The sequence below is a fragment of the Pseudophryne corroboree genome, chromosome 8, assembly GCF_028390025.1.
Source record: "Pseudophryne corroboree isolate aPseCor3 chromosome 8, aPseCor3.hap2, whole genome shotgun sequence".
NCBI classification, from domain to species: Eukaryota; Metazoa; Chordata; class Amphibia; order Anura; family Myobatrachidae; genus Pseudophryne; species Pseudophryne corroboree.
Window position 1 is genome coordinate 97,264,891 of NC_086451.1, and position 14,504 is coordinate 97,279,394.

General features: G+C 40.3%; 1 protein-coding gene across 7 annotated transcripts in view; it reads right to left on the reverse strand.

Moving 5' to 3' along the window:
* Positions 1 to 3,508: 3,508 nt before the first annotated feature.
* Positions 3,509 to 14,504, reverse strand: part of PBX3 (PBX homeobox 3) — a 277,373-nt gene continuing 266,377 nt past the window's right edge. For 6 of the 7 annotated variants that reach the window (XM_063936812.1, XM_063936815.1, XM_063936811.1 and 3 more), the window contains one exon: positions 3,509 to 7,820. In XM_063936812.1, the coding sequence (XP_063792882.1) occupies positions 7,728 to 7,820 (93 nt within the window). In that variant the 3' untranslated portion in view covers positions 3,509 to 7,727. The remainder of the gene's footprint in view (positions 7,821 to 14,504) is intronic. The other variant, XM_063936816.1, reaches the window with a different exon arrangement.

Sequence of the window (14,504 nt, forward strand, 5' to 3'; positions counted from 1 at the left end):
TTTTTATCCGAGCCAAGGACACAGGACCTAGAAACACTCATTATTTCATATCAATATTTTTGTGTAATTTATATCCAGTCAGGGATTAGGGTGGAGCCCGGTACACATCATACTGTAGATTTTTCTTCTTCCTGGTATATCCCTATTATAGGTTATACTGTCACAATTTCAGGAAGAAGACATTATACATACATATATAATATATATAATTTTCAATATTGGAGACACATACATATTTTCGTTCACAGAGCCATTAAAACTTAGATTACATCATGTGATGTTTACTTGGATTGATAATGTTATCTTTAATTGTTAGTATTTCTTCTTTTTTTCTTTTTGCCTCATAGCCATTATTTTAAGAGGGTTGCAAATAAAAGTTATATTTTAAACAGAACACATTACATAATTTTCAATAAAAGTGTGCCCCAGAAGAGACACATAGTCTTTCTCTTTTTTCTCCTTGGCTCCGGTACTATACGGGAACCATTTTTTACAGGCTTGGTGTTAGGCCATCATCTAACTCCACACCCACGACTAGCCCTTCTTCACCTCTATTATGGCGACTTGTCGCCGAGCGATCGATATGTCCTGGGCCATATACTTATCACCACCAAACTACTAATTGCCCGTCAATGGCGTTCCCCCGGGGTCCGCCATATAAAGGCGATAGAAATGGCTATACAGTCTCTTTGTGAATTTGAAACCGCAGGAGTAGCCTATTCCTCTACCCCGTCCTGTCCTCTTCTTCGCTGGCTTTCATGGTCTAACTACTGGCATGGCCGTTCGCCAGATGTACATGGATACTTAGTTTGATAAGCTTACACGCAACTGATGTTGGATGGATTAGATATAACGTGGTCTTATTGCTTGTTAATTTCCGTAATGTTCTCTACTTAATGATGTACTTGTTGAAGAGTCTGTGTACCCCCCTAACCCCCTCCCTCCTCCTTTTTTCTATTCTGTACCCCATTCCCATTTTCTTTTGTTCAACTACAAAATAATAAAAATTAATGTTAAAAAAAATGATATGCAACATGCCTATAATCTGTGTGCTACTGTGGCTGCATCTGCATACGAAATGCTACGTTGCAGTTTTTTTCCTAGTAAACACTGTAATCTACCATTTTACATATTATTTTAATCAGCGGAGTCTAGTTGTGCTTCCTATTTGCATTTTTGGCAAAAAAAAGATGCCCAACGCTTTCGGAGTTGCACAGGATCTGTCAGCTCACTCACACCAGGTATCGCCTTCTACGTGGTGTATTGAGGCAAGAAGTATGAAGACACATCTGTATGTCTCAGTGCATAATTATTTGTTGGTCCACGAAATGCTTGCCTGTAAATATGTGGAGATGCTGAATTCACTTTTAGTGGAGCAATATAACCAAACAATGCATATAATAAATAAGTACATATACCTTATTAAGGAATAGATTACTGGGTGGTAAATGTAACATATTTTATAGTTTAAAAAAAACAACTAATTTCTCTACACCTGTGACAGAACTACAGTACCACTAGAGCGTCCAGGTGATGACTGGGTCCTGTGATGCTGGTCCATCAACTGAAGAGGTCCTGGTCTACTCTTCTACAGAACTGAGACTATCTGAGCATGCTTACAAGGCCAGCACAGTTATGGTGGACACAGATCGGCGAGCCCTTGCCCCATTATTTTGCTAGGGGACAGAGGAGTGTTTCACCTCTGCTCTACATTCTAGGCTGTGTACACATTAGCAAGTTAAAGCAGCCAACCTGTCACCGAGCTGACACTCCGGACAGTTAGGTAAGCTACAATACACACTTACCAACCGGTTGCTCAATATGTCGGGTCAGACATCACAAACGTCAGTGCAGCCAGGGTCGCCCTTACACACAAGCAGATGCACCGATACTGTATGTCATTCAGATATATCGACATCGGCTGTGCTGCAGGGCCGACCTTATAGTACTGTGAACAACATATCGGGTGTACACATCCGCTGATCCACTACCAATATATTGTTTGTTGCTAGAATGAACAATATATCTTTCCAGTGTGTACGTAGCATTAGTAATGCCAGAACAGTTTTCATTAAGGGCTTGTACACAGGGAAGGTTGGGGTCTTTCCTTTTGTCAGGGCCGTAACTAGGGTGGGGCTAAGGGGGCATGTGCCCCAGGTGCAGGATTTGAGGGGGCGCTGAGGATTCACAGAGGAACAGGGTTTTTTTAACCAACAGGGCTGTACTGCTCCAGTGAGACAGAAGACGTCTCCCGGGGCAGTGTCTCTGACACACCTGTCTGTCCACAGCTGGCTCCGATGCTGTGCGGGTGAGCTACAGTACCTGGGATCTCTCATATGCCGGCTAGTGTCTTAAACTCTCTTCTTTGCCGTGCAGTGCTGCAACTAGCGTGCAGTGAAGTGTGCAAGCTATAGAAGCGAGCTGTTGGTGCTGTGTTTTTAAGCAGGCTATGATCCCGGCTGCCTGCCCAGCACCAACCAATAACAAGCTGCCGCCTACACACCATTATGAGGACATGCTGTTAGTGTAGTGATGTAGTTTATTTATTTATTTATTTATTTATTACCAGTTATTTATATAGCGCGCACATATTCCGCAGCGCTTTCCAGAGAATATTTGGCCATTCACATCAGTCCCTGCCCCAGTGGAGCTTACAATCTATATTCCCTACCACATGTACACGCACACACATTCATGCTAGGGTTAATTTTGTTGGGATCCAATTAACCTACCAGTATATTTTTGGATTGTGGGAGGAAACCGGAGTACCCAGAGGAAACCCACGCAAGTACGGGGAGAATATACAAACTCCACACAGTTGGGCCATGGTGGGAATCGAACCCATGACCTCAGTGCTGTGAGGCAGTAATGCTAACCATTACACCATCCGTACTGCCCTGCGTGTAGGGGATGTAGTATATTGATGCAGTGCAGTGGATATGGGAACGTAGTGCAGTGATATAGTGCAATGTATGGGGACACAGGGGGGCATGTAGTGGAACATGCTGCTGGGGGGGGGGCATGTGACGCTTAGGGCATTTGGGGCACATAGGGGAATATTGTCCAACAGTATCCCATATTTTTTAATTTTTTAAATAATATGTTTATTTTTGTCTGACAGTGTTTGTATGTTTGCATGTTGTTGTCTTTTTTTTTTGTTGGGGGGGGGGGGTGGGGGCAGCAAATTACCACCTTGCCCTGGGTGATGAAAATCCTAGTTTCGGCACTGCTTTTGTTTATGGTATGTTACTGATATTGCAGATAAGCTTGTTGAACCCGATGAAGGACATACCTACTGTACACACAAGTGCTTGTTCTGTCCTGGCTCCATAGAGTATTGACCCTGAACACTTGTGTGTGCTGTGCTGCTGTAACTTTCTTTATAGGGTTTGAAAAACATTGGACGCAGCTTTGAGCCAATTTACCACGAGTACAGAGAAGCGCTCATGTGAACGAGCTCTGTTTTGCATGCACAACAACAATATTGGCCACAAAAAAAACGCACACGGCAAATCAAAAACATTTTATTCAGATTTTTTTAAACTACATAGAACTACCACAAGGAAGACTTCTTTTTTTTTTGTCTTTTTTTTTATTTCCTTCAATCCAGGGGTATAATCCAGTTAAAAAGTAAACACAGAACAGATTGGATTTTAATACGTTTGAATCACTGCCACAAATTGTCATTACCATCAGAATTCCCGTGAATCAACCCCAGCCAGATCTTCATACAACACAAAAATGAACTCAAAAAAGGAAGAAAAATAATTCCCATAATGCCTCCCTGTTGCCCCCTCCCATCACATATCCCACCCCATACTGAAATCTGTATGCATTACAATGATGTCTTTTTTTAGTATTTTTTTGTTTTTGTTTTTTAGTGTGTAATTAACGAGATGAAAAAACATTTAAAATGTCTCTTAGTATATACAACAGTTTTACTGTTTATTTTTTTACGTGTTCAACATAAGACCTCATGTTTACTCATAAGCTTTAAAGTTGCAAAAGCAGCTTTATAAAGTGTATAATTATTTATTATTTTAAAAGATACATTTTCATTTTATCTCCAAAAGATTCAATGTACATTACATATCAGAATGACAAAAAAAAGTGAAGAGCAGCAGAATGTGTTAAAAAAAATGTAAAATTTTACCCCACCCATAACAAAATGTTGCATTGTATAGCGGTGGTGAGTGTTGAAGGATAATTTTTTTTATTTTATTAATTTTTTATAAAATTGAATATTGTTACTTTAACTGAAAAAAACAAACAAAAACATTTTGATTATATGTCATATTTTGTACTGATTCTTCTCCCTTTTAGAGTGATGCTATCTCTGGAGAGTGCCTAGTCTCAGACTAAACCTCCTCCATGACGGCAAGGACAATCTTGTAACCTGACACCAGCAGGTTATAAAAAGCAAACAAACTAAAAACACTAAAGAGGATTAGCGTAACAAACAACACGTCCATTGTTTTTATAATAAACTATGAAAAATTAATGATAAAGTTTCAATATATTTAAAGGTGCAATCCCTTCTTAAATAGATGTGTTACTTTTACACAGTTTAGCATAAATTATGCTGGTTACCTGTAGGAAGACATGTGGAGTTATTTTTCCTTAGGTTTAAAACTGCTATTAGTGATCCAGTTTATTAGGTGTCATACAATTACCATAGCAAACCACAATCACATGACATCACATGATCATGAAGTAGCTTGGTGACTGACTGGCTCAGCCTAATAGATCAGGTTATGCTCTCCTGAGAAAAAGCAGAAAACAAATGTATCAAACAAAAATTTGCAATGGCAGCCATACAACTCTCACCCACTGAGTGGTTTGGAAAAATAACATAGAGTAATAGTGAGCTGGGACAATTACAATCAGCTTCATGTTAAAAAGGGGTCTAGATAATTAGTTTGACCCCATATGGTCGACATGCACATGGTCGACAGGGTCAAAAGGTCAAAAGTGAAAAGGTAGACACCCGAAAAGGTTGACAGTTACAAAAGGTCAACAAGGTGGAAAGGTAGACATGGAAATAGTCGACACTGGGTTTTTTGAATTTTTGGGTATACTTTTTTTATGCTTAACCACATGTGACCCCAATTAGTGTACCATGTCTACTCACATGGCTTTCTTCACACACCGCTGCGCTCAGCACAGGTTACTATCCCCAACTGTAGTCCACGTAGATGGTAAAGGATGAAAAAGTTTTTAAAAATGGGAAAAAAAAGTGTGTAGACCATCTTCATGTTGACAATTTGAACATGATATTTTGTACCTGTCGACCTTAAGCACTGTCAACCTTTTACATGTCAACATATTGACCATGTTGACCTACAGCACGTCGACCATATCAGGTCGACCTACTGACTGCCGACCTAATTACTGTCTAACTATGATTCCGATACCAAACATACAAAAGTTGGTCTTTGTCAAAGAAAAAAGTCTACGTGGGATTGCACTTTTAATCTGACACGACATAGAAACAAATGCCACATTGATAATAGTTTAAATTAAACAAAAGCAAAAATATAGTTCTAATCTTTTAGTGGCACATGTTACAGTGATGGCAATACTATAGTCTGAAAATGTTTTAACATTATTGAGCTTTAAATTGTAGGATAAATCTGGAGCAAAATATACAGGTGCCAGTTTAATTTTAGCAGATACAAGGATCGTACAGGACAATATTTTATACTAAGATACTAAAGAGCTGTAGTAAACGTTTTAGACATAGTTATTAGTAGAAAGTATTAATATTAATGGTGTTCTCAAAACTATAGGGAAAATTACAATTGCACAGATGAACATAATGAAACACAATAGTTGAAAAAAATAAAACAAAACCAGTGCATAATTATCACCAGTCATCTAACAATGCAATGTACTCTTTGGAAGAGGGACAATCACTGGATAATAGAAAATCATTCTGCAGGTCTTTAGTGCAGTCTGAATATAGAATAAAGGTTGTTGGGCTTATATATAATGTATGCTCCTCTGTTCTGTAAAACAGCAGCACATATTTGTCGCCTTTTGTATTATTGAGGTTTATGCAATTTTTTTTATGCTTTATCTTAAAAAAAAATGATCTCACACTCATTACCAGTATACATTACAACATAGTCTAGGGCCCCGTGGCCCAATCTGCTGTTTTATCTACACGATGATAAAAAGTTAGACGTACTACGCGTGTTATTCAGAGGTAGTAGGTGGGTATACTAAACTACACGTGACATGTCTGTTGGTTCCAATGAGTTTTTATGAGGTAAATAAAGCTGTTTCGCTTGGTGACCATGTATAAATTCTCTTTTGCTACAATATTTACAGTTTGATTTCGTTTTTTGACTGCCGCAAGAAGTGTCATTCAGTGTACAGCATTTAACCCCTTGCCGTAAAACACCACATTGGGGCATTAACCCCCCCTTTCCTGTCGGGAGAGCCTGCTATACGACCCTCTGTCAAAGAAAGGGTTAATTACATTGTCAATGTGAAGGAAATGGTTACTGCAAGTTTTGAGAAAAGTCTGTAGAGGATGCATTCACCTAATAACATAATGTGTGATTAAGAGACAAGAAAAATTAAAAATTCTTCAAAATATTCCCAAGTCTAATAAACGTTCATTAAAGCACAGTAAATCACCATAGTGATAGTAAAATAATGCACTATAGAGATTTCCTTCAATAAACATTGATTATTTTGACACGTGCAGGAGTGGAATGAAGCCCTAAATCGCATAATGTGACCTTTTTTTTATTATCATTTTTTATTTTAATCTCTTTGGTCTGTTAGGAAGGGATAAAATGGCCGCCTTCTACTGAACCATACCTGCCAGATGCACAAGATGGTATGTAACGGATATGCTAGATAAAGCAAAGTCAACATCATTATTATTTAAAGTCTTGTTTTTCTACATGATCAAAGCTCTCCTATACGTGAAATTACTGCCGTAGCTATTGCATGCACTAATTTCCCTTGGCCTGTTCATATTTGTAATTAATATTATCGACAGTGTATTGACAATATATATGTAGTGTAATTTCCAGGCAGATTTAAATGACATGTACTTCAATGGTAAAAGAAACATTTAACGAGCACATGTATGCAGAAGTTGACTAGTTGATGTGACCATCTGCTAGAATCATTGATTTGCTAATATGTTTAATTTTTTCCCTGTATAAGTGAATGCATCTTCACAGATCAGTAGCGTCTTCAATGCGTCATAGAAAAACAACCCCCCTCCCCACAAAAAAAAAAAAAAAAAATGTTATACGAGGTCTGGAAACTGTAAGATGTCTCTTTTCGCTGCGACCCAGATTTTCTGGGCAGACATGCAAACGTTTATCCTTAAAGCTGCTAGTTCATTACTTCAGTTTAGCCATTTATTAAAAAGTGCCGATGGGATGTGGAGATCATTTCACCGATTCGAACTCAGATCTTGGCCCAATTAGATAAAGTGCTTTCAAAGTGGTGATTTAGCAAAAAAATAAGACGTACTGGAATCCAGCAACTTGTCTCAGCTGCGTTGTACAGAACGGCTGTGCGGGTCCTTATTTCAGACAGGAAAAGCAGCGCCCTCAAGCTGGAGAAGAAGATTATTTAATCACGAGTGTCTTTCTCCACCGTGCTGGGAATCTGCTTCACTACGTATTGAATAAAGACCTAAAACGGTGCACTGTCCCACCAGACAGCTGAGATGCGCACACAGCTAGAGGATGGCTGACTCAGTTAGAGGTGTCCGAGTTCACGCTGCCTGGTCCTTCTGTTGGGGAGGTGACGGAGGAAGGGGTTGCTGCCTCATGCCACCCTCCATTAGCCTGCAAACAATGAAAATACAAAGATAAATACAAAGCAGGATAGTAACCAACGTGAAACATTTGCAACATCTCTGCTATTAATCATGATACAGCAGCATTTACAAGTTGCTGTTATCCATATGCATAACCTTTTTATAGCTGTACGAGCTTCTCAAGGGAACGCTCATAAGTTATAAATCCAGCAAAACAAAAAGCTCCAATGCAAATAAAGAGAGGCTAAAGTGGTGGTGGTCAACGTGATGTTCTTCAGAGGACTCAAACGTTGACCTTGGTGGCTCAAGGAGACTGGACGTTAAATATGAACAAGAATCAGCTCATCACAAAGACCCTACTGCAGCTGCTTTCACGACTAATCCAGGCGCGGCCCCTGATTTATAGCAATATGGCGCCAGCAAGACGTGTTTACACAACCTATTCAGCAGGTCATGTTGGTCAAAGAGAGAAGATTTCACCATCCAGTTAATCATTACTCTGCTGAATAAGCTGTGTGAAAACACTATGCTGACTTTAATGGCAAGAGCATTTAGAAGAGGGTAGAAGGGAGAGATGACTACTTATTAAGCAGGCCACCGGTGATCCTTACGCAGGTTGCATGAAGCCAAATTAAACTCTCATGTTCTCAAGGGAGAGGGGGTCTTTTGGAAAATCCCCAAGGGTTAAAAGCAGTTGAATGTGCGCCAGACAACTCTAGCTGCTGCAAACTACAGAGAACAAAGGCCTGAAAATTCCTTGGGAATTTTCACATATGTGAAAAATAATCCTGGAAAATCATGATGTCCATTTTTTTTATTTATTTTTCAATTTTTGCAGAACTTGTGACAAATGCTTGGAAAACATGGATATGTATTTGCGATAATATTGAGCTAACGGCTCTATGCAACTTCGACTGTAGGCGAACACAACTTTATCCATCGATTTTTTGACCTCACTGGCCCCTGGTGCTGAAAGGGTTAAGCTTTGTAAAACTGATGTCGAGATGTGTTACAACTCTGATCTATAGCGATGTGTTCCGTTCCCGACAGCCAGGCCCCAAATATGTAATATCTATCACTCATAATACCTATCACTCTTTCCCCTATGTCCTTTATGGCTTTTCAGTCTAATTTATAAACAACAAATGTGTAATATTTTTTACCACGCGAGGCAGCTGGAAGAGCCCACGTCAGTTAGATTTTGCCCCCCTCCCCCTCTCCGACAGATTTTTTTTTTTTTTGCAAATAAATTAATCTTTCCTCTGGTGGTTTGAGATTACGCTGTGTATTATAAGGGAGCGCCTTATCAAACCTCATCAGAAAAGATGGAATTCATGTCTCTATAATGCTGCAGGCAATAACAGCTTCATATTTTATCATGTTGATAAGGATTTAGCAAACTCTCTGAAGCATTTTGGGATGTTTTAAATGAAAAAGGAACACTGTAACTAAAAGCTTCTTTCAGACATTTTCTTGTGGGTTATTATGAGTTATTTATAACCCCCCAAAAAGAACCCATTTGATATTTCAAATGCAAACGATTTGTGTATTTAATGATCTCGCCCAGCCTGACGGCTCTCCCCACTCTCCCCAGCTCCAACACAACATTTTCAATCATTTGGGGAATCGTTAATATTGACTGACACTTGGAGGGAGGGAATTAAACTCTAGTAGTTTACGTAGAGAGAGATATTCTGTGCTTGATTTTTCCACGGCTGCATGTACTCTGCCGCAGCCAGTTCGATTTTAGCAGAAAGAAAATATTTATCTGGCAGAGCAAAAGCACGATGGAGCATTATATTACTGTTATTTTACATGTTAATTATTGTTACGTTTATTTTGCGGTATAGCTGTATGGTATGTTATTTAAAACCCATTGAGTATGTCTGTGTATCTCTTTAGGTCTGATGCATTCTCCCAATGGTATGTTGTACAACAGACAGGCTACAGATGAAGATTGTAAATAGATGCAAATAAGCAACACTTGGGCACACAGCCACTGCAATCCTGATGACAATGTAGTTTGCCTAATCCATACTGGTAAACCAATAATGTCATGTACTGTATGTTGTAGAACCAACAAGAACAGAGGGAGGAAGTCTGTGGCTGTTGGTGGAAGTGGCTGGGGAGCTAGATGTTATCCTAAGGCAGTCTTAAGGGCCCCATACACTAGAACGATAATGCCCGATTTCATCCGATTTCTGGCATTCAGCCCGATATATCGGATAAAATTGGGCATTTTGGAGGTGTTTCCGATCCGACCCAATGCGCGTTCCCGTGAGCATCGGATCGGATCCTCCAGATTGACCGTGCTGCACATTCAATCATGTCCGATCCTGCAGGCATGGCTGGGATCGTCCGAGATACATTGTATGCAAAAGGACAGCATCCGATGTATCTTGGGCGATCCTGCCGCCTGAGAGGCTGCCGGGGTGATCGCCTGCGATATGACGGTCGGACATGTCGCGTTAGTGTATGGGGCCCTTTACACCATGAGCAATAGCTGCAGGTTGTTCTTAAGGGAGAATCATCTACCTTTATTTTTCTCAGTGTATTTTTATACCACTGAAAGCTGTCATACAAATAAATGTTTTCCTGGCTAACTTCAAAGTAAATGTTAATTAAATAATAAGCATATATGTTAACGTATCAGTCCCACAGTCATTAGGTCAACCACTATCGGCCGACAGTGAGAAGGTCGACAACTGAAATAGGTCGACATGGTCATGAGGTCGACATGGTTGACATGTAAAACGGTTGCCATTAGTTTTTTTTAATTTGTTTGGTGTCGCTTTCTTCATAATGTGACCGGGAACCCCAATTGGTGCACTGTGTCCCCTCACATGGCTCGCCGCTTCAGGCAAGGTGCTTTGCTCCTCTACCGCTGCGTTTGGCACAGGTTACTATTACCAATCGTAGTCCACGTGGATTGTAAAGTAAGGAAAAGTTTTAAAAAATGTTTTTTTAACTCATGTCGACCTTTTCATGTGTCGACCTTTGTCGACCATGTCGACCAATAATGGTTGACCTAAGGACTGTCGACGTAAGTGAGGTCGACCTAAAGACCGGATAACCAGTCCCACCAATAACAAATAATTATAGGGTAGGATATCGGATACCAATCCATAAAAAATACCAAAAATCTCTTTGGTATTGATATTTATTCAGCAATAGTCATCTTGTTTAGTTTTTATTATTTGGCAGGGGGGGTAAAATATTTAAGCATCAAATTAACTCTTCTGCTTCCAGATAACTAACAACCCCAAAAAATACTAACCAAAGCTGATGGGTTTCCTAGAGCTCTTAGTAGTGAGGTAGGGCAAGGTATAACACTGCCATTTTCCAAGCAGATGACATTTACAAGTTCCTATTATATTATCCTCTGTTCCTTGTCTCCCATGATTAAAGGAGAACAACCTCTGTTACATTTTCAATGAGGAAAGCTTTCAGGGCTATTAGCGAGCGATCTTACAAAATGTCGGCTTTTCATTGCTCTTTACAGTTTACCAGGGATTAGCTGACTCTGGTGATGTGAGATGGTATTTATAGACAGTGACAGGACACTGATACAGAAATATCAGGATAATAGAGGTCTTTACCATATTTTGATGCGTACCAATATACTCCTTAACTCCTCACACAGGAAACACTGTGGGTCACATACTGTGCGCAGGTGCAGCAGCCAGGTACTGTGCGCAGGTGCAGCAGCCAGGTACTGTGCATGTCTCACTATGGATGCTGTGCCTTTGGCTTTTGTAAACTTAAGGTGGGTACACACTGGGCGATATATCGGCCGTTCTATTGAACAGCCGATATATCGCGGGCCGTCGGCCAGTGTGTAGCCAAACCCATGCAAGCTTGGAATTATTTCCTTCATTTGTAAGGGTTCATAGAGTATTTCAGACATGCAAATAGGGTTTATTATAGGATATGAAACAGAATAGTTAAAGGAAACTGTGCACCCAGATCAATGTGCCCAGCTCAGACTTTTGTGAATCCCACCAAACACATGAATGGAAAACATTCACTTTGCATCTTTACTTATCCGATTTGTTTAATAATTAAATATATCACAATAGGCAGTTACACAAAATGATTTGGCTACTTTATGTAATAAGGAAGTGGGCCAGGGAAACTAAAGTGCTAAGATAAAAGTGCCATTAATGTATTGGACTTGTGGGTGCAATAGGATTGAAAGGACATCACAGATGGTCATAGAACACCCGCCAGGTGTAATCCCTCTCGCCCTCTCCGCTCTTCCTCTGAATGTCACCTCCCTGCTGCGCCAATTATCTCCTCACACTCCCTCATCCAAGACTTTTCCTACACTGCTACCTTCCACTAGAACTCATCCCACCCCATAAGACTAATCTTCCAGTCTGTAGGACATCAAAAGTGCCCTGAGAAAGCACCTGTCCATCAGAGTCTACCAGCCCTGCTCACATTCTTAACTCATGACTTTTTATCTCCTAATCTCTTCCCAATTCACCTACCAGTTTACACCCACTCACCTAGACTGTAAGCTCTTAAGGCCAGAGCACATTACACCACAGAAACACCAGTTTACATATGCCACAGTGCCCATATGCTGGTGATAAAGCTATGTGTGGGCATTTGCAGTGTCATATAAATAAAATTATATATTTTATAAAATGTGATACTCTATATTATATACATATATATATATATATATATATATATAAATAAGAAAAATTATATATATATAAATTATATATTTAAATTCACCAAGGTAATGGCGGCACTCGCGGGTCTTGCAGCATGAAACCTTAATTACAGCATCTTTTTGTAATGAGCAGAATTGTGAACACTGCATACTCTATGGTGCTGAAACAGTTCCACGTTACATTGTCTGGTTTTCAATATTCACAGAAAGTGTGCAGGAAAACTGTTCATCTTTGTTTTGTTTTAGACTTTGTTAATATAACAGTGTGTATCTGCAGTCAGATAATGACCTGTCAGCTGAAAATACTTCTTTTTGTGTGGATGGCTTGTGATATGCAAATTAGAAATAAAACAGTACTTTTTAATAATATTGTCTCTTTTCAAATAAAACTAAATCAAAATGTATGTTCAGTAATATACAGTTACCGTGTTTCCCCGATAATAAGACACTGTCTTATTTTTTATTTTATTTTTTATCAAAAAAACTCCATAGGGCTTATTTTCGGGGTAGGTCTTATTTTATCCCCATCATGCCCCTCAGTCCTGCTTTTATCACCATCATGCCCCTCAGTCTTTTAAAAGTGATTTGTATACCGTAGTAAAAAACTTTTTACAGGTGCCACTTAATGAAATAAGCGCTCATTTTTCACTATACATGCCCCTCAGTCCTGCTTTACAATACGGTACTTTACTTACCTTTTTTTTGTCTTCACTTTCCTGTACTCTCCTCTGCGGCGCAGCTGTAAATGGCGCTGGCACGCACGCCAGCGTCATTTACAGAAAACAAGGGGAGGGTGCGCGCTCACTGTGAGAGAGTGAGACGGTGCGCTGTGATGTGGTTGGATTCATGCGGGGCGGGGGGAGCTGGGGGCATTGTAGTGTAGCGCAGGGACCATACATAATGGGGATTTAGCTAGGTCTTATTTTCGGGGTAGGGCTTATTTTGGACCGTTCTGCAGAAGTAAGGGTAGGTCTTATTATCGGGGTAGGTCTTATTATCGGGGAAACACGGTATATAGAGATGTCCTCAAACTGACTTTGAATGTGCTTTCACACAATCATAACATTGTCTTTAGGGTTCTCTCTCTGTACCCCACTTTTAAATGCTCATGTTTTTAGAACACCTAATGCCAAGCAGGGAACGATGGGGCATGGAGCTGACGGGGTCCTGTGATGCCTGTTCTAATATTCTTCTGACTATGGGCCTACTTCAGGTTGGATCGCAGTGTTCGATCCGACCGTAATTTTAGAGAACAAAAATGTGGACACACGCACGGCGCCCATCCTGAGGGGGGGGGGAGGGGAGCAACGCTCCGTTTCCAGGGAGGAGACGGAGCGTTGCTGGGGCGGTGCGGCGCGAACGGGGGGCAGAGGTGGACAAATGGGGGCATGTTGGGGGCGTGATCACGGTGGCTGCGTGACGTTACAAGCAGCCGCTGCGATCACGAACATAGCTGCGGGCCTCCTGCGGCAAACAGAAATTGTGATGCGTTCGCAATTTCTGCTTGTTTAACTGGGGGAGACTCCAGTCAGCATACAGGGTGGCCTTGTCCAGCGATGGGCAGTCCCCAGCATGCGCTCCAAATTATTGCAAATTCTGCTAATTAATCCTTACTGATTTAGGCTTTATGTGCGGAGCTGGCACAGATGATAATCTGAATAAACTGTGACAGAACCTGATTGGTACTTTATCTCTCTCCACTTTATTTCTCTCCAAGCTTTGATACATATACCAGTCTTCTTAATGCTTTTCTGCTTTAAACAAATGTGGTCACACCGATTTAATTGCAGGGTCTGTCACATGTAAGGTAGGAATCATTGCAATGAAAACATGCTACAACATTCAGTGGACCCTTTATCAGTTGTGCTACCACACAGTGGCCGGTAACCTAGGGGGATATTTATCTACTTTTGGAGAGAGATAAAGTGGAGAGAGATAAAGTAGCAACCAATCAGCTTCTAACTGTCACATTACAGGCTGTGTATGAAAGCTGAAAGTTAGGATCTAATTGATTGGTGCTTTATCTTT